We start from the raw sequence: 25,547 nt of genomic DNA on the forward strand, positions 1-25,547 counted from the left end.
GGGAGTTGTGCCCATATTAGGAACATGTTACCTGATATTTGGCACAAATCGTGCCAGAACAAAATACCATCAGCCTTGGTGCAGGGCGTGGCTTTCATATTGACACAACTCTGCTCCTTCATCTTGGAGAAATGAGTGAAATTTGTCATATCAACATTTTTTAGGGGAGTGGGAAGATTATTGTTTGGGTTCTTTGGTTCATTTAATCACTGGCAGCAAGAAGTGGCAGAAAACCTGGGGGATGAATACATGAAGATTTGTAAGCTCACAGTTTGAAGGAGTGTTTGATCAAACTGTGAAAGAAAACATTTTTTTTTACTCACATTAAATACAGCATGAGATGAGTCATTTAGCCTTCACATCACACGAAGAGACATTTGACACATCCAAGGTCAAAACAGAAAACAATAGATCCCAGAGTTCTCCGGTCTATACTCTGGGAATGGGAAGATAAGAGACTCAAACTTGCTGAATTGTAGCTCCAGTTTTTCCCATTAGGGATCCCCAACCTTTTAAGCTTGCAAAATGAAACAGGTTACATATTGTCTACAGGCTGTAACCAGTTCAACAAAATGTGTTTTTCTTTCACTTCTAACTGAACTTTTAGAGGCCTGGAGAGAAAAATCTAGCCAGTGTTTCATAAAAAAAAAAGCAAAGAGAAAAGTCTTAATAATAAGCTGTTTTTTAAAAATAGAAATACTGGATGTTTTTTTACTGTCACTCCGAATCATCTTACAAGCTTTCAGATTCATCATCTTTTGACCCTTGGCTGGGACCTGTGCCTCCATATTGGGAATTACAGGTTAACCCCGCTTTAGAGAAGGCTAAACCAGCCCCAGTATGAAGCTGAGTTTATCCCGCTGCCACATTTCACAGTTATGAAGATTAGAAACTTAGCTCTTAGTATAATGTGAAAGTCCCTCCTCCGACTTATGCAACTGAAATAAAATCATTTCTGGCGCTAATCTTCTTCCATACCCCTTGTGGATGGGATGATCTCTGGAGCTCGTCATTCTTACACATCCAATAAAAAAGGAAACAAGGTAAATGAGAAGGCAAATAAAGCGAGGGCTTTAATCAAAAGCACAGGCTTCTGTTTATTGACCATTGCACGCACATGAACAGGTGAGAGTATATTTACACAGATGTAAACAGTCAGTACCTGCATTACAGAGGAAAAGAGAGAGAACACAACATCTACCTTTCTCTCTCTCTCTCTCTCTCACATACACACACACACACACACAAGTATACACATCCATATACACTTGCAGGCATGAAAACATACACACACACGCACACAGAGAATTTGCAGTATAAAGATAGAGTGGACTGTCTGAAAACAAAAAGCACAGCAGGCCTCTTTGGTCAGCTACTTCAGACAAGATTTCCAATAATCAAAGCCTATCACAAGTCACCATTCAGAGAACAGAGAGAGAACACATACTGGCAGAGCAGTAGGCAAACACCAAAACCTACATCAGCTTTTGCAGATTTCACTTTTTTTTTTTTTAATGTGTCAGTTGAAGAGCAGTGGCACACAGTTCTGCTTATATATATATATTGTTTTTTTCCATCATCAGCTGAAAACGAATTATTCATGCTCTGTAGAAGTAATGGCAACAGCATCCAAACAGCAATTTGTTGCACACGTACATACATACATACATACATACATACATACATACAACGTACCTGAATGGAAAAGTGATAAGATGGACTCAACCATCTCGACTGCCACTGCAATGTGGAATTCATTCTTTACAAAGTAACATCCATGAACAAACTTAATTTCTACAGAACATTAATTAAAGATTCATTTAAGTCACATACATTTTGCTCAAGGTAAATAATATAAAAGCAGCTGTTAGATAAAACAAACAAACAAAAACAAATATCATAGCAAAACGATAAAACATCCTCAGTGGATGAGTGCAAATTATTTTACTTTTCTTCACTTCATTGTTTCCCTTCTACAAAATAAGAATCAATGATGACACAAATGAAAGTATGGTGGAAAGAATGAATCATTTCCTGGATAATGTGGCATCTAGAGGCATGCCTGATAAAAAAAAAAAAAAAAAAAAATTGTGAACACTTTCAATTGCCAAGCTCCTGCACAGCAGAAGATAACTGTGGACGGAAAAGCTTGCTCTTCCTTCCACCTCTGTATCATCCCCATCACACGAACACACACACACGAACACACACACACACACACACACACACACACACACACACACACACACACACACACACACACACACACACACACACACACACACACACACCATCCTCCCTCATCCAGCTCTCTTTATGTTAACATCCATTTCTGTCTTTCTTTTCTCTAACCCTATCATCATCCCCTCGCATTCATTTTGCATACAACTAATTTTTTTTCCTCCCCCTTCTGTTCACCACGAAGGCGAACCACAAAACGATTGCGTTCAACTAAGTCACCATGTTCTTGAGTGTTTTCTGGCTTCTGTCCACGTCAACACAGCGTCGCCGCGGAGACGTCCCGTCAACGCTTCCTGTTAAAACCACATTAACAGCTGTTATACTCTGCCGCCGCAGGAGATCACTGAACCCTCTGTTCCGTTTGTATACCTTCACTGAAATAACACTAAAAGTTAAATGTAACACATCCATTCATAAATACCTTTCTGATAGCATGCATTTTTTTTGCTATAAACTCCTGTTTAACAATCAAACCATTAACCCTCAAGAAACCTATTGTGTACAGCAAAGAAAAATATCCAGCATATCAACAACTATTGTTCTATTCTGGCAATCCTCATGATAATGAACTGCCACAGTGCCAACTTAAATATCTGCTCATATCCCCCCCCTTTTTTTAATGTTCCCGTCCCTGTGTACATTGTCCCTATTTTTAAACTTAACCTTATTTAAATTGTACATACTTTTTTAGGGTATATCTTTGTCCACTAGTTTATTATTTATTGTTTTTCTTGATGTTCTATTTCTGCTGGTCTTTTACTTTTGCTTACTTGCTGTGACGCTGTGAATTTCCCCACCTTGGGACTAATAAAGGAATATCTTATCTTATTCACTGGTTTTGTGGACCTCATTGTATAAAATCTAGGGCTGCAACAATTAGTTGATAAATTGTTGATAGTAATTTTGATAACTAATTCATCATTGGAGTACTTTTCTTGCATCCACCTTCTCAAGTGTAAATATGTTTTTTTTGGTCTTCCATGATTACAGTGATCCTCTTTGGGTTGTAAACTGTTGATAAGACAAAACATGACATTTAAATAAGTCAGCTAAAGCTCTGGGGAATTATCATGAGCATTTTTCACTATTGTTGGAAACTTTGTAGACCTAACAATTAACCAATTATACAAAAATATAGTCAAAGTAATCATTGGTCTCCATAATTACCCTAATAAAATCACATACATTCAATTTTGGAAAATTATACTCACAAAATCACTTGTGTGCTACCAAAAATGTGGTACCAAGTTATTTTAGTTATTTTAGTTTCTTTAGTGTCAAATTCATGTATCTTTAAGCATTTTTCAAGTTCATTTAATGAGAAAAGTCTAGACATCAATGCAAGATTGTAATAGAAAATGTACGCACAAAGCTAAATGTGTATGACAAATATGATTCTGCTTAAAGGAATTAAGCTCCATTCCAAAAAGAATACAAAACACTTTAAGGTTGTCTGCATTCAGTTTCACAAAATGTCAAAATGCAGGACAGAAATGGCACAAAGCTTTCTCAGCAAGAACTCATTTGGATCTCGTCAGATCATCAGCCCTTCGTTCTGCTGTGAGCAGCAGAACTATCAGCTTCTAAAATAAGGTGTAAAGTCCCTCTCTAAGTCACAGTCCAAGGTCATTGGGAGAGATCCACAACTTTGACTGCCAGGTTACACTGCATCAGTGGCATTACATTGTTACACACTATTTACAGGCGATATAGCACACTCTGACAGCCCAAACACCCACTGAATATATTGCTACCTTATGGAGTGTCTGTTTAGTTTTTTGTAATTTTTCTCTTTTTTACAAAGGAAAACTAAAACTGCATGGCTTCTCATACCGAACTGGCTCTGCTTCCCAGAGCTGATCAAGTATGGGCTGCCAGGCTTAAAACTACAATTCCCAGGCACTTGATTGTAACAAAATGTACAGTAAAGTTGTCCACTGGGTCAACATGCCTCTGATGCACAGAGAGAAGGCAGCAACATTCAAGGTCAGACCCAAAACACAAAAGCCCTCAACTTCCCACACAAAGAAAACAACAAGCATCCTCAGCATGCATATCAAAGTTATAGTACTCTTGTGATATACTGTACATCGACAAATTAGCTAGTGGTTGGTACTTGCATTTACACACTAACACATGCTGCTAGACCTCTGTGCAATGCTACAGTAAGGTGACTGACACGCAACTTTAAGCCAAACTAAGAGAAAATGACTTTCAATTGAATATCAAAAAACCCTGCAAATAAATAAGACTATATTACACTTATGGCAGATGCCAAAAAGGTATGGAAACAAGCAGAATGAGAATGAGGTAGAGACAGTGATTTGCCACAAGAGGATGTCAGAAAATGTAACTGGGATAATGTGTGGAAAAATAGCAAGTGGAATGAAGGTGCGAGAGCAAAAGAGAAAAAAGTGTGAAGAGAAGAGTGAAAGACGGAGTGTCAGGTACTGCTCTCTTGCTTGATGGCTCGGGTCAGTTTGAGTCGGACGGTTGTCTGGGTCTGCGATGGAGGACTGTCTTCACATCCGCATGCGGTGGTGGGGATCTGTAAAGGGAGGCTCTGAGTCGTCCATGGGCAGCACCAGACGTGTGCCCCTCATCACCAGCTCATGATCTCCATACGTTAGCTCTCTGTCCAAGTCATCAGAGGTGGCAATGCCAGCGAAGGCTGGACCCCCACTAGTGTGAGCACCAGAGGCGTCTGTGTTGACTGTGATGTCCCCATAGGTCAGGTTGATATCACCGTCTGTCAGAATGAGGTCAGAGTCGTCGTCTTTCAGCTGGCATTCATTCTGGTGAGAGGGAAGAAGGATGTCAGATACTCACACAAACCAGAAGAAAGTGAAACAAAAGAATTGTGACACTTTTTACCAATAACAAGTTTGTAACACTGGTTAATGCTTATTATAGTTTCCTATACTGAATTATTGAATTATTGACTGAATTATTCAACAAAATACTTTTTTTCTCATCAGTTTATACGGGATAAAACTTTATAACAGTTCTGCCAAAAATAGCTCCTGTATGAGCCAGTGTCTGACCTCATAGGCCTGAGGGCTGGTGAGGAAGCGGGCGAGGGGGCCGCAGCAGGGAGGCAGCGTGGCAGTGAGAGGGGGGCCGCTGTGAGTCAGGATGGGCTTCAGGTAGCTGGAGAGGGGGCTTAAGTCAAGGACATACACCACAGAAGACAAGAACTAAGAAAGACTCAACAAACAGAAACAAAGATTCCTGTAAAGTGTGCTGAGTGAATGCTAATACTAACTAAATGTATCAGGAAGTTATTCTTACCAAAGGTAAAAATAATCAAAATGAATGACCTTACTGCAAAGCCAATAAAAGAGATAATTTGTCCCTCAGTCTATACATGTTGCTCCCTCTGCTGTCTAACACTGTGAAACACAGTATGTCAGCACTCAGCTGGAACATGTTTCATGCCACTAGTAGTCATCTGCTAGCCTTCATTTATCCTTTATCAAACCTACTAAGGTTTTGTAGTTTTTCTACTACATTAGCAAGTTTTAATGCTGACTCAGGTTCTGAATTCTACTACTGTTTGTTGTGGTGTTTAGTGTCTGTGTGATGATCTTGACTGTTTTTAATTATCATTTCTGGGGTTCTTTTCTTTTTTTAATTTCTCAGTGGTGCAGTATACTTTAGGGACAGACCATCTATGTGTCTAGCTCTCACTGTTGTGAGACAAATGACAACAACCTATTAAAAACAAAAAATAAGTTGTTTTTTTCTCTGTGTTTATGACAAACTACTAATTTGTTGCCAAAGGATACTTGTGGTCGAAGGTGTACCAAATTCTGAAAAGCCAGGCACTTTCTTGTTTGGTGCTTCTTCTCTCTGAGCCTTCAGCGATACTCATCTGCATAAACACAAAAAATGTTATTAAAGGTTTTTTCTTATAGTCATTGTACGCCAGTCACATTAAAGTGAGAATTTCACAAGGGACACACTTACAGAGTTATCTTGATCAGAGTCTACTCCCACTCTGTTAAAGGGGAAAAAACACATATAAATCAGCTGCAGTTATAAACAGTCAGAGCAGAACAGTGTTGTAAAGCAGGTTTCCCTCGTTTAGCAAGTTCCTGGTGGAGGCGGAGGTATTGTACATGAAAAGTCTAAAGGATTCACCAAAGCAGGGCCAAAGATTAAAATGAATGATTCCTGGAGTTTTAACCTGATAGGAGAACCATATGATTTAAACATGGCGGCCATAAGGACTGATCAATTCCAAAAAAACATTTACAAAAAGTAAATTTCTTTGACATTATCTGAAATACCCTGACATGTCAAACCTCTCCAATGTTAAAACAGACGCTAACTGCTAACTGTGGATTTGACAGGTGGAGGAGAGGGGTACCGTATGCGCTGGCAGGACAGCATTTGGGTGGTGCCACCTCCGCAAACCCAAACAGTGAAGAAGACCACGAGCAGGGTGGTGGAAAACATCATTTGACGGGCGTAGGTCGCTGTGTCCCTGATGGACAAGGCAAAAGTCATCGCACCTCTCAGTCCTGCAAAGCACACAAACAAGTATACAAATTCCTGTGTGAGACAAATCAGGTGATCTCTGTTTACAGGCCGGTGTTGGTAGACACTAGAAAGTGTTCCAGTACATACCAAGGGTGCAGAGGCCTAAAAGCCTGAATTCCTTCCTAGGTCTTATTCTTAATTCAAAGATTTTTACAGTGTTACAATATACACAATAGATGTCTTCTTCATCTGAATGCCACTAACCCGCAAACATCATCATGTGCTGGAAATTGGATCTGATCTTGTTGCGCCGTCCCAGATTAAGAAGGAATGAGAGAGGGTAGATGTTGGCGGCTCTTCCAAGGAACACAGACAGCTGGGTGGGAACGACGTTAAGGAGAGGACGACAAGACAAGCTTATTTACTGCCCCTTTGAATCAATTAGCATTTGCTCCTTGGTAGGTCACTGCAATACTGTAAGAACTTTCTGAAGTAGTAACTGAAAAGTACTGAAATTAGCTGCAGTTCCATATTTTTATGCTGATACCAACACATGACTTCAAACAGAGGGTTATCAGTCTGCGTCTGCAAACAGGCAGTTTCATATGCAAAAGATACAAAAGCTCCAACGATGAACATTGGATTAAAGACGTGGTTCTGGAAGGTGAACAGCGTCAGACCCATGTAGGAGAAAATGAAGTTCTCTGCCAGGAAATTGAGCAGTTCAAACAGCTGCAACACAAAAGAAACATTAGCTGCTTTAGATGGTGGCACGATTTATTCCATCAGTTCCTGATCAGTGAAGGTGGCCTGATGCGTCACTGAGTCAGAATATTAAACAATAAATATCAACATACTGAGATATGTGATACTTTGCCACCATACAAATGACTATGGTGCATTTCTAAAGCTTGTAAACTGACTCACGCTTTTATTAGTTGTCTGACATTTTCATTTTTTAAATATTTCTAGCTTAGGCTGTTTGACAAAGTCACAGATATACTCAATCTGTAACATTTTCACAAAGTTCTAAATGTATTAAATCAACTCAACACCTAAAGCATATTGAAAACGAACAGAATAAGCAGTGGTGTGGTTGTAGTCCAGGTCTGACCTGTTTGGTCCTGTCCTGGGAGTCAGGGGATAGGTTGTTGTAGGTGTAGTGGGCCTGAGTGATTCCACAGAACAGCACTGCAACCACACCTGCAACACACCAGGACGCACATGCATAAGGGATCAATACACACTGATTACTAACAATAACATAATGGTGACATTTTCATCCTCAAAGGAAACTTAAATTGTGTACTGGGTGCTTTTCATTATGCTAACTTGTCTCCTCGCTTCCCTCACTCGTGTCCTTTCCTTCTGTCTTAGCTCCTCCGAGCAAGAACAAGAGAGAGATAAAGGAGTGAAGGACAGAGGAGCCGAAAGCAACATTTGTGTTTCCTCGCTCTCGTGCACGTGCGTGTACGTGTGTGTGTTACCTGTAAAGCCACAGGCCTCAGCCAGCAGGAATGTGCTCCATGACATGAGGAAGAACAGAGCCGTCTCCAACAGCTGGAAATCCCTCAGCTTTGTGAACTTTGTCACGTACAGACAAACAGTCAAGGAGTCCAACAAGAAACTCACAGATAAATGAATTCATATGAAACATATTTTCAGTTATTCAGTCATTACAAAGAAAACTTCTTTTGTTGAAAAAATCTGGCACTGTGGTAAGAGCATTTCATTGTTTGTGTGATGGTTTTCAAGGACTGTCTTGAATTGACTCTTTGTAAACAAGCTCCATTATCTACTCATTTAATGGTTGCACCACTTGATATTAATTAAATTGCTCAAGATAATTTTTGTACTGTAGTAATTTATCACAGTAACACTTGAATATTAAACGTGAGCAAATAATTATGATTTTATTTAACATTTAGCTGTGCTTTTGCTTTGCAAACAACATCCAGTGGATGGATTTGGTACTTGTATTCAGTCCTATAAACAAAGTTTTAGAAACACTTAAATGACAGAAAAGGTATGAGAGCAGTGACGACTCCAGTTGCCACTCCCAGAGCAAAGGAGCCGCTGAAAACTCCGAGGAAAACCCCAAAAGACTTCAGCATCGCCATGACCTCAAAGGTGTGACTGTTGTCTCCTTCTGGCTGGTACGCTACTATAGACCTGATGAAACACAAAATATGACCATTTATTGGCAACTATGTGTCCAAAGTGTACATACAATATATCTGTATATCTTTGAACATGATTAAGCTTACACTGAAACCTGCATACAGAAAATGTAGTAGCCAGTTGTGTTCAGTAATATGACACAACTTCCCAACTTGTACTGGAAATTGTCTCCTTATTGGCATATATTTGTCAATAATGACACAATCCATCACTATAGTGGGACTCTGCTGCTAAAGAGTCGTCTTTCACAGCAACTTTCACTCATGTAAACTGGGGGAGAAACGCAGAGTAATGTAGAGGTCAGAAGGTTGGAACAAGAGTCTCAGACTCTATTTGGATAGTTCAGGGTTGATACTCAACTTGTGATGTGGCCCGTTTAGAAGTCTACTGAAGTCATACTGCGATGTGAAAATATGTACAGATATGTAAAGCATCCTTTAGACTGCATATATGCAGGTTTGTTTCCATTGAGATCAAGATTATTTTTGAGGGGGTGGAATAATGGATAATAAAAAAAATACCAAGTGTTACGGTGCTGCTATCATAATAAGGAAGACAAGAAGAGAGGGTACTTGTTTTCATCAAACAGTGGCCGAAGAAGGAAAACACACTGTCAGTAAAGCAACAAAAAGAGGCAACAAAGCTTTTCCGTCTACTACTGATATAAATGTTTTATTGGGCAGTTACACAACAAACTCGTTGCCCAGTGCATCATTTCATGTAACGAGATGAAGTTTGTCATTTTACACATGAACTTTATGTCACCTGGTAGTTGAGTGTCAACACTGAACTGTCCCAATAAAGTCATACGTGAAAGAACAGGACCAAATTTCATCAAAATTAGGTCAAGTAGCTTTTGAAAATAATCACGTTTCCTGGGGTCTGGGATGAGAGGGATTTTAATCGCATCAGAGCTATTTAATATTTAACAGGTTAGTTGTCAGTCAGAGAAAGCAATTATAAGAAATCATTTTTCAAATAGTTTGGTCAGGTACTTTTGTGATAAAATGTATTGGAAGCCTCTTCATTCACAGACCACCATATTCACAGAACGAATCACCAGACATTTGGTCTATAAGCAGTCCTGGCACCCTGCCCTGTGCTTGGCTTTTGTATATGCAGTATCTTCAATAGGAGTGAGCTCTTGGCTGACTCACAACATGAAAAACTGTTTACCAAAAAAGCAAAAATGAATGAATAAGTAATGAAATACTTAGCATCTCTAGTTTAATAAGCCAGAGTATAAAAACAAATGGCTGGTGATTTGTCATGTTTGTCCCAAGGCACAGCAAAGGCACACAATGCCATGCTCTACTTAGTACACCCGTTCAATGGGCTGGCCAGAGTCTCTCCACAGGGACCGGCCGGTGCACTGTGCCTGCTATTATAATTTGAAATTCTGCGGAAATAACGACAGCCAGATGTAGAGGAGGAGAAAAACTGAGCGTTAGTTTAGGGACCACCTCATGTTTAGCACGGCCTTTGTGAGAGGCCAATATTAGGTTAGACAAAAGGTCACTGGCCGATCAATACATAACGCATGACTTGCACTTCCGCCATTACTCCCAATAGACCAGTGACTTAGCAACTCTGTGCGCATTCAGGGTGGTTTGGAACAGATGCGGACTCATGGTTCGAGTGTGATGTCAAGACGACAGATGACTTACGAGGACAGAACCACAGCCACCGCGTCGTTGAGAACACTTTCCCCGAACAGCAAAGCATACAGATCTACGTCTACCTGCAGCTCGTTGAAGATGGCCAGCACCGTCACTGTGAACAAAGAGAAGCACACATAATTCCTTTGGTATTCCTCCATTTCACAAATGACCCAAATAATGAGCAAAATGGAAGTGGGAGTCAAGAGCTGCGGTTAAATTCAATACTTTATACTAATACTGTTAAGTATATGTTAATGATTAACATCCAAAACTACACTCAAGAACTCAGTAATTGTAACAGACATTTTTCTGATGTGAATCAAGCATGACCTCAGTTATTCTTAGTATACTGTGTGCAACTTTGATAAATCTGTGTCCTGTTTGCAACCCTGAAAGCTTTGAGCAGAGTAAGAGACAAAAGTGAATCCAGTTTATAATTAGTGTAGTCTGTGAGCAGGAAAGACTTTGAAAACTGAGAACAAGCGTACGCACCAGGGTCTGTGGCAGAGACGATGGCTCCAAAGAACAGACAGTCGGTGAAGAAGAAGTCTCCAGCCAGCTGTCCCACCTGCTTCATTAGCATCACACAGCCGTACATCAGGAGCCTGACGGAGGAACAGCAGGTGGTTTTGCAGATCATCATAAACCACACTGACTTTATTGGTATTATGAGCACAACACCACAGTAATTGACATATATGAATACTGCTCTGGCATACAATGTCTTTTGTGCTTATTGTGGCAACAATGTAAAACCGCTATATTGAACTGTGGTTTATTTTCTTGGTGTTGGGTTTCTTTGGTTTTTTTTCCAGCAAATTAATATTCTTACCCGATGACAAAACAAGAAATTACTGTCCCTAGAAAGGCATAAGCCAGGATGGATCCCATGTTACGGAAAAAGTGTCTCTGAAAGACAAAACACACACACGTCAACAATCATCCACACAATGACAATAATCATAAATGGATTTTAGCATTGAGAACATTATTTCATCAGCAGCGAAACATACTAAAAGTGTTCACTTTGTAAATGATTAACACTTAGTTTTCAGGCACTGAGAGAGTATCTGAAATGCTACTGTACCCTTTTCAAGCTGTAGCCAGCATGGAAGATGATAGGTGGTAGGAGAATATTGAAGAATACTTCAGGGTCAAAGGTCACCTGAGTCACACACAAAAAACAGAATCATGTCACAGCTCTGAATCACTAGAATTGGGAATGAAATGAAGGAAAAAAACAGTGTTGTTTAAATGGATACTTCTAGGCTGTTGCGTGATTGGGTGGCTCAAATTAATTAATTAATTCATTAATTATAAATGACACATCTGGGACGGCATGAAGAAGCTTCCAGGACAATTATCAAAATGTTATTATCACAATAAAATGACAATGTGGGAAATGAGGACAGCTTCTATACACAGGCAGAGCCACACATTACAGCCAATAGTAAATCTAGACTAGTGCTATATTTATATATATGAAGTTGTCCGTATGTTGTTTTGTTATGTCACAAATTAGGTTTAATTCAGAAAAGATTATATCTGATGGTGAAAAACAACTTGGAAAAAGCCCTGTGGCGCTTTGTGTATATATTGCTTTTTTTTTTTCCCAAGTGCAGTTTTCACCCGCACATGACCACGGCAAGGTGACGGCTCCAAAAAGTTCAACCGACCCTCAGGGTATCTGTCCTCTGTCTTTCAACAAAATGTGTCTGCAACCTTTTTATATGTAAATCTCTGAGAGAGCAGCCTCCTGCTACCGCCACCAAAAGTAATAAGCCTTTCACAACATTTTGAACCCTTACTGTAGAGGTTCTTTATCCAGCTCTATAAATAAATACAGTTTCTTTAAATAAAAGACATATTCGATGTGGGACTGGAGAATTCATGGTGCATAAAGATACAACACCAAGTAATACTAATAATGCAACTTCCATTGAGATGAAAACTGTAGATCATAATTATCCCACGGCCCAAGGTAACACCTTCAAATAACAATATTTTCAGTAAACTATCATATAAGTAAAAAGAATAGCAGTTGCAAAGTATGTGCTTTTGTGTCAATTGAGTAATCAATGCAACAACTGAACGATTTAGCTCTATATTATACAGCAGCAACATGAACAGTAAAAAAACATATCAAACCTATAAAACAGATGTATAGAAACATCACAATTCATTCATTAAATGTATTTAAAAGATGGCACAATACAACTTCTTGTGGTCAAACACCAGATTTCTAACAACAACAACAATAATAACTTGATGGTCTGTACCTTTCTCAGCATCTCATTATCTTGCACATCGTTCACCTCGTTGGCACTGATCTCTCCCTTCAGCGTGTACTCGTAGAATTTACCGCTGATGTTAACCAGCACAGTAGCGGGGCTGGTGTTAACCTGGCAGTTCATCGTGACGTTGCTGATGTCCCGAGGAACGTGGATGCCATAGCGCAAGACCACGCCAACAAGCACGCCTGGGAAAAGAGGCAGAAAAAGAGGCAAGACAGATAAGACACAAGAGTTGATTTATGTTGCTGCAACACGGAGGCCAAATTAGATGAAGAGAGATCACTAAAGGAGTGCATGTGGGGTGGTTGTGATTCTGGGGCTGCCTAGAGTTGCAAAGGGCCATCAAATGTTCATCTAGGAAGGGATTTTGGAAGAGAAATTGAGAAAAAGTAAAATTCTCAGTCACCCAAAGCCAGACTTAACAACATGAGCTCAGCTTATCCAGTTGAGAATTGCCGGTACAAATATGTACCGCACAAATCAGGAACAGAATGTGTTCAGATGATGGTTCTAAAAGGTCACATTGGTGTTTTGAATTGCCGTTGCTGGCTGATCAGCCGATTCATCAGGGGGAAGTTGAGCAAAGTTGTGCAGGAAATTACACCACTACACCAAACACATACTTATCAAAATGATAACATGTAAGCTGACACCTTAACAGCTGAAACAAATCTACTTATGCTTACGTGTTAGTCAAGCAGAGTTTGCACACATTGCAGACATTTTGACTTATCAGCAGGAAAAGCATACAGCCCACTGCAGGTACTCCAGTAAGCCAACATGTACTATATCTGGAGCTGAGATTGTTTTTAAGAACAGCTATGGTTTTCCTACTGTGACAATTCAAAATGTCTGCTGTGAAATATCAGGCTACAAAAGTTAAAAGTCATCTTTGTGGGTGGACTATGGCTGTGCTGATGACGTGAAAAGCCACCATATGACGCCAGTTATAAGATGGAACAAAGAGCAGTGACACCCAGTGAGTGTTAGTCCCATCAGGTGTAGGAGGATGTTGGTGTCTGAGTGAATCACAAATCGAAATTACATGTATTTCAAGCACTATTATCCCTGGCCTTACCTGACCACAATATAGAGAAGTGAAACTTGGGGCTGTGTTTTTTCATGCTGCATTGGGGCCACAAATACTTAGCAGCTTGGGTGTAGTTTTATAGACCGATGAGGGTGCAGACAAGGTGTGTTTATGCTCAGTAATACAGCTACAGATTAGTAATGTACTGCCGTTGTTAGCATGAATGAAGCCTGATATTAACATGCGTTCGTTTTGAAGTACCAAATGACAGTAATGTCACTGATGCCGCCTGTCTGTCACGCTGGAGCATCTCACCATAAATCATCGCCAGTCCAGTTTCGTGCAGAAACCTGAACCGCCGGTGTTTGAACAACCAGATGGTCAGGATGGTGAGGGTGAGGAGCATGATGAAGATGAGCAGGTCTGCGCTGTCCTGCCTGTGGCTCTCCTCAGCCTTTTTCTCTGTAACGATGTTCTCCATGGCACTGTCGTCCTGAGGTGAGGATGCTCGGCAAACACAGATGCACACAGACAGGCTCACCAGCACGAGCAGCCACATCGTCCTCGTTGCCCTCCAGGCACTGTTGACAGTCACTTTAAACACCATGTCGGCTGGTCGGCGGCCAAATGCTGCAATGTCGTCGTAGAAAACAGCGAACTTTGTGCAAATATTACTCACGAACAAGGGGGAGTAGACAGCAGAAAGACGACAGCAACAGAGGAATCGAAAACCCGGAAGTGAAAACTTTTTTTCTTTTTCCAGAAAGTGTACCATTTTATTTCAACGTAAAAGCACCATGGCGGGATGTTGCTGGTTTAAATCAACTCTTGCTGGTAAATCTTAGCGTCACATATTGTGTTGAATTGATACGACTTGTAAATGAACGTAGATATAGATTTGGTCGTTTTTCACAGAGTAATTACATAGCTAATGATAGCAGTTCTAATTGCGGGCTCTTATTATGAAATATCCAATTTTCACCAATCTGAACAGGAAGTGAAATGAATAGCTGTATAGTTTATCTGTTTCTGTTATTTTGACCGACGTGGCTTTTGTGCGAATTTACAATTGAATTGTCAACAAAACAAAATAAAATAAAATATTTTTTTGGAGAAAAAAAATACGATGAATATACAATACAGTACAATACAATTCGTATTTTGCCAATATCGTTTTTTGTAATGATGGGTTTGTTTTGCTGTCAATGCATATAGTATAACTATGCCAAAACAGCTAACTACATGTTTTATATTTTTCTAAATTGGTGATATTTGATAATCAAGCTTTCCCCGAAACTCGTCAGTCGAACAAGTCTCGCGATACAGCACAGATGACGGGAAGTAATGTGATGTTCAAGTTCTCGGATAATTGTCTTATGGATGTAAATTTCATACGAATTCATGCTATTCTTTAATTTATGAAGTCAGTGGGCTCAAACAACTACATTTATACACTTTAGAGCTATACTGGAAGGTATTAATGCTTTCTGAGCACAGTTAGTCAGCAAGCATTGTAAAGAAGGGCTGCTAAAGAGTGTGTTGCAAAAGTCGTAGGTTTACAATTTCCGAGGAGAACTTGAATGCCACAAGAGTCTATACAATCGCCATTGGCATTTTAGATAAGACCATTGCTACGCTAGCGAGTGTAGCTGAGCTGTGTCGGTTTTAATCACCGTCGTCATATTTACTCTTTCCTTTTATCATTTCAGCACATTCATGCGGCTGCACTAAACTAAAAGGAAGATGACATCTAAATTGAAAGGTACGTTAAAAGATCCCGTGCCATTTATCCAGTCTATCGGTACTAACGTTGCTAAGCTAAAGATAGCTAGCCCTCTCATTTGTAAACATAACCTTACCGCGCCTCTGCTGGCACAGTTTTTGTTGTAATGAATTCACTATAATAAAAATAACAGAATACAATTACTAGGATTTGGAAGCTTCAAGATGTGTTCCCCATTTAAAGTTAGTGACCTTTCTTCCATGGTTGTCTGAATAATGTGCGATACGTTGTAAACCTGCAACATTTGCTTAACGTTACCGGTACACAAACTGTGACAGATTACATTATAATAACGTAGGATTTCTAAGTAATTAGCACTTCATATGAAATGAAATCCAGGTTTACCTTAATCGGCTAGTCCTAGTTCACACACGTGATTTACCCCTTCTATCGGCAAAACACAGGGATCATTACTTCATACTAAGATGTAACAAATTTTTCTATTGAACTAATGATACAAGTAATACTTCTTAGTGATAGTGATAGTATAATAAGAATATAAAATCTCCAGTACTAAAATGGAATAGAAATATTAGGATAGGATGAGCATCTAAAGTTGGTGAGTTCATGGAGCACTTTTGATTTAGTGTTTTTATCGATAGTTAGCAGTTTTAAGTAAAGCTCCAAGAGGCCTGCTTTGATTGAAGGGCCTTAGATGAAATGGGTCACAAGACCATTCAAGCAGTAACATGCTATATAACATCTGGTGGTTCAAAATTTAATACGTAAACGAGATAGATTGAACTGTGTAGCTGCACAAGTCAAGTGCTACATTGAAGTTTTTTAAGTACATACCAAGCAACAAGGAAGCTATTTCACCATTTTGTTCATAGTGATGTGCTTTGATTCTAGTTGGGAAGGTTGGATCCAAGAATAAAGAGGATGCTCCTTATGAGTTGGAGAGCCAGTTTGTCCTGAGGCTTCCTTTGGTGAGACTGTAGTACATGATCAAACCAATTATTTATATAAACTTCAATGTTACTTTGCTGAAAACGATGTGGATTCATCTTTTTTCATTTACAGGAGTATGCCTCAACAGTAAGAAGGATTGCCCAGTCTAGCAGTATGAACATGAAAGACAGACTCACCATCGAGTTGCACCGTAAGCTGATTTATCAGTTGTATGAGTTCTGGTGGCAATTGGTCTAACTTTTTAAGCTTGTTGATATACAGTACTAATGACAACATTAACTGACGTGCCATGGTCTTTAGTATGAAATAATCTTTGGCAATCGATGTTGTACATATTTTGCAGCTTTATTTGTGCACTCTTTTTTTCAACTTAACAGTGATTGCCGTGTCCTTATGTCAATGGCTACCTCTGCCTCATATATGTCATCATAATCACAATCATGTTTTCTCTGTTATTTGTAGCTGATGGTCGTCATGGCATAGTGAGAGTAGACCGCGTCCCTCTGGCCTGCAAATTGGTGGATCTGCCCTGCATGATTGAGTCTCTGAAAACGGTGGACAAGAAGACATTTTACAAGACTGCTGATGTCTGCCAGGTAATCCTCTACCATGGCAATAAAGTTAGGACGCCATCTTCACTGGTTACAGTTCTTGTTGGTCAAGTTTAGATTTACGATTGTGAATTTTAAAGTACAGCTACACCGTGGCAGTAAGCTTAAGATGTGATATTCATTAGGAACATGTGTCGTTATCAACATTGGATACATAATTGTTTTTAAGTTTAGGATACTTATTGTGAATAAAAAGTACTTTTTTTTTTTACAAATTGACAGCTACATTAACAATAAAAATAAGGTTTTGTCACAGCTTTTGTTTTTCATTGTAATACTGTAATACAACAGCGTGAATCAGCAGAATGCATCATTTACCAATCATTTCTGCATCCATGGGTTAGATGCTGGTGTGTACACTAGATGGAGACCTTTACCCTCCTTTAGAGGAGCCAACTGGCACCGACCCTAAGAGCAAGAAGAAGGACAAAGACAAGGACAAGAAATTCGTTTGGAACCACGGCAGTAAGTCGACAAATGTCTATGCACAACAGTTGGAGCTGTTGGTGCTAAAAACGTGGCACATCAGCATTTCAGTAAGCAGCATTGTTTACCTTCTGCAGCTGATTGAACCATTTGAACTTCACTAATCATGTTGATTTGGTCTCCAGTCACCTGCCCTCTGAAGAACACACGCAAGAGAAGATTTCGGAAGACTGCGAAAAAGAAGGTTTTGACATTTTCATTTCCCCATCAGCACCCGCCTCGCTTCCTTTATCCGTCCTTTTAGCATCCCGTCTGATGATCCATCTCTTTCCTAGGCTCTCTTCCAACAAGACATTTACATTTCATAAAACAGGAACTGTGGTGAAGTGAAAACTAAGATTTACATACAAATAAAGCCTTTCCATCTTAGTTTGCCCCAAAGGCATGCAAAAAAAAGCAATTTCACTATTGCTTTGATCAAAATGAAAGCAAGTATGCTTGAGCACACTTCTACTTTGTCTTCAGAATAAATCTTCCTGAAGATGCAGAGCTGAGCCATATTGATTTGGCTCCTTCTGTTTTTAATCGCTAATGTGCTTCCTGGCATGTGGCCAGCTGCTACCTGTGTGTGCGTGTGTGTGTGTGACAGAGAGAGGGAGAGAGAAATGCTGCTAACGCTACATGTAACGCAATCTCTTGCTCTCTCTCGCTCTTGCAGTACATTGAATCTCCTGATGTGGAAAAAGAGGTGAAGAGATTGCTGAGCACTGACGCTGAGGCGGTCAGTGTTCGTATCCTTTTAAATGCCTACAGTTGTTCTGCACATCCATCTTGCGAAGCCTAAAAAGCTAGCAAACCAGTTGTTTAACCAACCAAAACAACATTTGTGTGTATCCCATACAACAGCAAGCATAGGCATGTAATGTGAAATGAGATGGAAATGTTTGTGTATGTATAAGCTAACCCCACGCCATGACTTTAGCATTTAAGAAGCATCAATTACTTGGAACTTATTTGTCTTTTTAGGACAAATATAAGATCACTCCCGCCTAACATCCAAAATAGGTTAATCTAAGGCCCAAGCAGGTGTCCTGGCTCCTGCTTGGCTCACCTGACTTGACTGTCTAATGCCTATGTGAAAGAGATGCACTTTGCAAGGAGGCTATTAGTGCTCTAATGAAACTCTAAACTTGCCTGGCAGAATAAGAGCACAGCATGGCCGCTTTGAGTGGCTGCTTGCTGTGTGTTAATTGAGATGGACTGTTCATTATCATTGCTTAGTTGGCCATGGTGAAGCTGGGTTCTAATTATAGTTTTAGCATTTGCACACAGCAGCAGACATACACATGACACACTAATGTGAATGTTAATGAATGTTAAAGTTAAGACAGTTCCAGTGGACCGTCATCTGGTTTTTACCTTTGAAGTCTACTTCAAAGAAGAGTTTGTGGAAAGTGAGAGTTTTGAAAGACCATGAGCTGTGTCTTTTGGTGTAGGGCTCCTAAAAAGTTGAGAGGAATCTACAGAGAGTACGTTGATCTTAATCCACAATGTTCAGGGTGGGAAATCATAGCAGAAGATGAGTCCAAGGAAGCAGATCAGCACGGCTCTCTGGGCAACCTGGACTCCTCCCCTGGCACCTCAGGCCACAAGATGGGTCATGGGTCCTCTGGTAAGTGAAACATGTTCTACATGAGTAAATCACAAGGAATAAGATGGTAGAATGCCGGTTCCTCCACTCTCTTGAAGCTGAAAAAGGCTGTATATTGTTATCTTGACTACATGGCCTGAAATAAAAAGCAATAAAGCCTGATCAACAATGTATTTTTGAGGCTAATGCAGATATTTATACTTGAGAGTTGATGATAGATCTCTTAAATTTTTTATATTTTATATATATTTATATTTTTTTTATAATATTACATAATTATGCAATATGAATATACATTGTTTGATAAGGATTCCTTAACTTTGCAAGGAATATGACCGAGATATACCCTAAGTGAGACAATTTATATTAAGAAAATACACTTGTAAGTGCTCTCTAATTATCTAATAATGTAATGGAAACATTGTTTCTTAACTATCTCAAGCATATTTTTGGCATATCTGTACTACAATTTCCTGTTGCTCATTGTCCATCATATACGTTAATACTGACATACAGTACCTGGTCGAGCTCTTTATGTGCAGCTGCTTTGAAATGACACAGTTAGCTCTTCTGATTGGCCTGAGTGCTGAACAGTGGTTTCTTTAATACTCTCATTCCCTCACCAGCAAAGGTTTCCTTCTTCATTTTCAACATGCACACCACCCTTGTCGTGCTTGATAGCCTCTGCCCCAGTGGTTTTGAAATGGAAATAGGCTGCACCAAGCATTAGTTACTCTTCAGCTGTATTTTTGGCTGCAGATTCTCCACAGGACCTTCCTAGTACCTAGGTGTACAGTGCAAGTATGCTGGCACTTATAGGTGCAGAGTGAGCGATGTATGTTAGTGTCTCAACTAATATTACTCTAAAAAATGTGGTAGCGCAGAGATTTCAAGAACAAAATCATTTGAAAACCACTTGTTGGCTGCCAGCTGTATGAACATTCGGCGTTAGAGCACACACTTTTTCTTTGCTATGCAAGAAAAGCTGTTCATAACCTCATGAGTAGGCTCAGGGTTGGGAATGCACATCAATCATACCTGCTTTATTTAATCCGAGACCATATCCCTGACACATTCTGTTTTTTTTTTAGATTGTTGGCTCTGTGACCCAGTTCAAACCCAAGCAAGTGTTCTATATTGCTGCTGCTTCCATCTCTGTGTCCATGTTAATAACACTAATGTGTGTTCCGCTTGGCCAGCCCAGCGCGACGAACTGAGGGAGATCTTCAACGACATCAGCAGCTCCAGTGAGGATGAGGAGGACGAAGGGGACCGGCATGAGGACGAGGACCTGAATATCATGGACACGGAAGATGATCTGGTCCGACAGCTCCAAGACAAACTCAATGAGTCTGATTCTGCACAGCATGAAAGTGATAGAAACAACCAGATAGGTGAGAGGATATCAGGGTTTCTTCGCAAATCTGAAAATCTATATAAAATATGTCTGAAAATGTACAGGTTTCGCCGAATATTGTTTTTTTTTATTTTTTTTTTATTGGAATTATTTTTTATTGGAAGTTTTTTTTATTTAGACCCAAAACAATTAATCAGGTAATCATTTAATAATCTTCTCAAGGAAAAATCGAAATATTTGTAGGTTCAGGGTTCTCAAATGTCAGCATTTGCTGCTCTCTCATTCTTTTTATATAATTTTAAATGTAATATTTGTAGGTTCTGGACTGCTGGTTGGACAAATAACACAATTTCACAATGTCACCTTGGACTATGGGAACATGTGATGTGTTGCATGGTGTAATATTTGACTAATAGTTGTAGTCAAAAATACAATTTACATTATTTATCAAACTGTTTCCAGTTTGAAAATTCAGGTCTGAAAAAAGTGGCACACTGTAAATGACATAAACATAGAAACACCTCGATACAGGACCTATAGATGTTTGCCCACATGGTGGGAGGTGCGTATTCACATACATATGTTCTGAAATAGAGCATGTGTGCATGCATGCATGTGTAAGCTGCTCTGGAAAGTGTGTGTGTGTGTGCGAACGTGCAAGTATGTATATCTAGATGGATGAAGTGCAGCATTGTAATTATGCAGTCCTTCATGCTGTGTTTGCGACTTGCATTTACACCTCGGTGTGAATGCTGATTCTTTCAGCCGACTTACCCGACATATCAACAGTCTTTAATCTTTCAGACGTTGCAATCACAGCTGAGGACTTGGCATGCTGATTTCAGAACGGACTTGTAGATCAGAGACAGTTCGACATTGTATTAAATCAAACACCACCAGATACTTGTCAAAGCAGAGGCAAGGCAAGTTTATTTGTATAGCACATTTTAACAAGGCAATTCAAAGTGCTTTACATGAAACATTAAAATCATTGTGACAGAGTGGAAAAGAAACGCATCATAAAAGCATTATAAAAGACATTATAAAATTACATTTGAATACAATAAAAAGCAGAGAGACAAGAGAATAAAAACAAGCTAAAATAGCACAAGACAGGTCTAAAATTACAAGAATAAAAGATGGAGTGCATTGCAAGAAATAAATAGTGTTTGATTTAATGAAATGCAGCAGCAAACCAAAAAGTCTTGAGCCTTGATTTAAAAGAACTGAGAGTTGCAGCAGATATGCAGTTTTCTTGGCGTTTGTTCCAGATATGTGGTTCATAAAACTGAACGCTGCCTCTTCATGTTTAGTTTTAACTCTGGGGACAGAAAGCAGACCTGTCCCAGACAATCCAAAAGATCTGGATAGTTCATAGCAAAGCAGCAGTTCAGAAATGTATTTTGGCCCTAAACCATCAATTATCTGACAGACAGGTAGCCAGTGTAAAGATCTAAGAACTGGAGTAATAAGTTCTACTCTCTTGGTCTTAGTGAGGACTGTATGATTGATTTTTAGGGAGGCCTCTAAAGACACCCTTACAGTAGTCGAGCCTGCTAAAGATAAACGCATAGACAAGTTTTTCCAAATCCTGCTGAAACATAAGTCCTTAGCCAGGTGTCTGTAATTCAGAACTGAGTTTCTAGGTCAGACATCACACACACACTCAAATGAGTAGCCCTACTTTCAGTTAAATACACATGCGTCCTCGCCCATAGAGATGCACAAACTGACATCCCTCAGCTCCTCCACTAACCATCCTGACAGGTGTTGTGGTTCAGCGTTCAGCTCAGACAGCTGTCCAGTCCAACAGCTCAATGCCTCCTTATCTACATACATGGAGCTGTCAGTCAGCAACACTACTGGTCAGTTCTTTTGTAGCAGATCTGCTGAGCCTTTTCCGACGTGTCGTAGTCTGGCTGTGCGTGTTTCTGGCAGCCCTGCAAAGTTGTAATTAATGGGTCTGCAGGGACTCTTCCCCGCTTGCTGTTGCATACTAGATGGGCTACATCAGACAATTGAGAGTCAGTTGGGGGGAACAGAGGATTGATACAATTAGTTTGGCGGATAGTTGATGGTAATGGAGCCACAGGTTGTCGAGAGGCACTATCACTTTGGCTGGCTTTAATGAGAACCCTCTGTGGACCCAGGGCCGACTGATTTAGTTGTGTCTTTTAGTGCTTCAGCCTGCTGGCTCACGTCCTTTTAAATGGATTTGTTGTTCCCATTAACCACAATTTGTCAAACTGAAATGGAGGCATCCTTGTGGTTCAGCTCACTATGGTGCATATCTTGTCGTCATGGCTTTGTGCGTGTGGTGTTGCTCTCAAATTATGGCACAACTTCATCTCTCTTTGGCTTTTTCTGTCTACTTTCCAAAGCAAAAAGAAAAAGAAACCAGAAGCGTAAATGGCATTTGTGTTTTTATGACAGTCATAACATGTGAACCTCCTGCTGTTCCCCGCAGTTATGGAGTATCAGGTGCAGATCAACAACGTCAAGGCCAAGCTTCAGGAAACCCGCGCCCGAAAGAAACAGCAGGAGGAGCTCATCATGAAAGTGGAAAACCAGGCCCTCAAAGTAAGCAGTAAACCCTATTTTCACAGTCATTCAGAAACTAGGTCTGCGTGTACAGAAACATAAACAAGAACATGCAGATGAGCTTGGAGGCAGAAGTCTTCATGCAGCATAAGTTCTCTCAACAGTGATGTGAACACAAAAAAACAGCTGATTACACAGCGTTTGAGGCAATTATGCTTGAATTTTTTTGTATTATTAAAGCCTTGAATATTACAATTCTCCCGTCAGCCCTTTACTGTATAAGCATTGCTATGCAACAAAAAAAATGGTATGCAAATTCATTGTTCTGCTAAGCACTCCTGTAGTGGAGACTTTACAACAAGTGAAACATGAGCAGACATGGCCCTTTTTACGTTGCCATTTAGAGCTCTCATTGCCCAGTGTTTAGGGACCGCCAAAGCCCCATCTCCAGTCGTTATTATCACAGTCGCAGGGAAAAGGTCAGCTGTCTCTGACTGGCATTCCAAGTGGCCTTTCTGTCAGAGAGGAGATAGTGACATGAGCAGCCCGGGCAGACACAAATTTAAAGCCATCACAATTTAATGAGGCTCAGCATGTCGACTCTAACAAATCTTGTTTGTCTCTCTCCTCTCACAGAACCGCTTCCAAGCGTTGTTGGATGAGATTATTCAGCAGGAGGAACGGGAGATGGAGCAGGTAAGAATCTTTTCGTAAAAGTCGAGGATCAGTGCTTGCTGTGAGCTTTCTACAGCTTTTAGCACTTTGCATTAATTTGTCTTGTATGAATGTCAAATTACCATGTCAGGAGATGTCATTGTACTTGCTGTCCTTTTTGAACCCAACAGTGTTCATGTCTAATAGCAAAGCTGAAATTCAATCATGTGGAATTTAATATATCAGCAGCTACCAGCGAAGTCATTTTTGCAGCTATGGCATAGTGGCCACCCACCGTCTTGGGTCGTTGTTTGTATTGACAAATGAAGGCAGCAAATTAATGTGAATAGACATGTTAATCATCATCCACTTACCCTCCAATTACACCCTGGGGCTGTCGGGCATCAATCACGCTTTCTATTTTTTTGCTCCAACAGCTGGCCTCCCTGCAGGAGCAGCTGGACTCACTTATCGAAAAGTGACCACCAGGGGGCAGCCTCATGTCATCTTCGGCCACACATCACATGGAGGAGGAGGAGGAGGAGGAGGAGGAGGAGGGCCTTCATCCAGGGAGGGAGTCTTTATTAGCTGATTTGCTGTGTCATTCCTTTCAGTTCGTCGTTGTCATATCTTACACATACAGCAAACTCATTTCTGTTTTAAAAATTTTTTTAAGTCAAGTGGACAAAATGTATTGTTAGTTACTGTATTATTAAACTGTTTGGCTTTAACAGTGAATATTGTGTCTGTTTTGCTTGTCATCTTAAAGCTAAATATACTCCTGTGTTTCTTTACCCATATGAAGTGTACATTTACAAGCATACACAAGAGTCAAAGAAATGGAAATTCAATTTTATTGCATGTGGGCATGGCGCAAGCTTTTGAGATGTGACATTTCCACATGAAACGGGAGGTGTGACTCTTGGCCTCAACACACGCCCCCACCTGTGTTGTTAGACCAGGAGAAAGAGGGTAAGGGCTAAATGAACAAATTAGATCTCAACCACACTCTTGATTTTTTTTTTTTGTAGGTAAACCTGTGGAAACACTCACATGTCCCTCTATATTGCTCTGCTAGTGAACCGCACCGAGAGCAGTCAAGTGCAGTTTTATTTCATAGGGTGTGCAGTTAGTTACTGTAAATCACATTGGATTGCTTAGATTTATGTAAACCACCTCTTCAAAAATATTTATACAGGAACATGGATTTTTGGCTTTTTTTATATGAAAAATAAATGTTTTTTGACATGTTTAGTGTGTAATGAATAGTTAACACAGAAATACAGGATTAGAACTGTTTGTTTTTATTTCACTGTCTTCTGATCTAACTGTGGCTAACTGTACTAACTGTAGTTTGCATCTTTGTCACTGCTCACTAGAGTGTCTAGTGTACTGTCTCCTGAGCTTACTGGATTTAAACCAACATTTTAAATGCTTATTTTAAATAATTGTTAGTTGCAGCCCAAGGTTAAATAGTAGTTAATTATAGGTTAAAGAGCTATTTGCTGTCCACACTGCTGTGTGATGTTAAGGCGACCTGCCATGGCCGGACAACTGCGTCACTAAACCATCATCACGTCATCAGATTACTCTCTTTCCAGAATGATCTTAACTTGTTCGAGAGTGATCTGGACTTTTCTCATCCACATGATTCTGGTCCCGGTGGTCATCCCCGCCTCTCCTGCTCCTTCCTGCAGGGATTGCCCCACCAATCGCAATG

At 40.0% G+C, this 25,547-nt stretch overlaps 2 protein-coding genes across 2 annotated transcripts; one reads left to right on the plus strand and one right to left on the minus strand.

Annotated features, from left to right (window-relative positions):
- Positions 1–1,077: 1,077 nt before the first annotated feature.
- On the minus strand, positions 1,078–14,588 carry slc9a6a (solute carrier family 9 member A6a). The gene is made up of 16 exons (XM_070837445.1): positions 14,208–14,588; positions 12,848–13,047; positions 11,656–11,733; positions 11,401–11,477; positions 11,061–11,173; positions 10,575–10,680; positions 8,757–8,898; positions 8,214–8,319; positions 7,841–7,929; positions 7,345–7,458; positions 6,991–7,102; positions 6,614–6,767; positions 6,211–6,241; positions 6,030–6,115; positions 5,286–5,391; positions 1,078–5,036 (listed from the first exon to the last, which is right to left on the minus strand). Exons 1-16 carry the CDS (start codon positions 14,497–14,499, stop codon positions 4,764–4,766), a joined length of 2,079 nt encoding a protein of 692 aa, XP_070693546.1. The 5' UTR covers positions 14,500–14,588; the 3' UTR covers positions 1,078–4,763.
- Positions 14,589–15,494: 906 nt separating this feature from the next.
- Positions 15,495–24,565, plus strand: taf7 (TAF7 RNA polymerase II, TATA box binding protein (TBP)-associated factor). Its single transcript, XM_070836649.1, has 12 exons — positions 15,495–15,654; positions 16,528–16,604; positions 16,699–16,777; positions 17,050–17,183; positions 17,543–17,663; positions 17,810–17,868; positions 18,343–18,415; positions 19,183–19,296; positions 20,475–20,669; positions 23,100–23,212; positions 23,810–23,869; positions 24,265–24,565. The coding sequence occupies exons 1-12, from the start codon at positions 15,636–15,638 to the stop codon at positions 24,307–24,309; spliced, it is 1,089 nt and encodes a 362-aa protein (XP_070692750.1). The 5' UTR covers positions 15,495–15,635; the 3' UTR covers positions 24,310–24,565.
- The last annotated feature ends 982 nt before the right edge of the window (positions 24,566–25,547 follow it).

Source organism: Pempheris klunzingeri, chromosome 9 (assembly GCF_042242105.1).
Source record: "Pempheris klunzingeri isolate RE-2024b chromosome 9, fPemKlu1.hap1, whole genome shotgun sequence".
Classification (NCBI taxonomy): Eukaryota; Metazoa; Chordata; class Actinopteri; order Acropomatiformes; family Pempheridae; genus Pempheris; species Pempheris klunzingeri.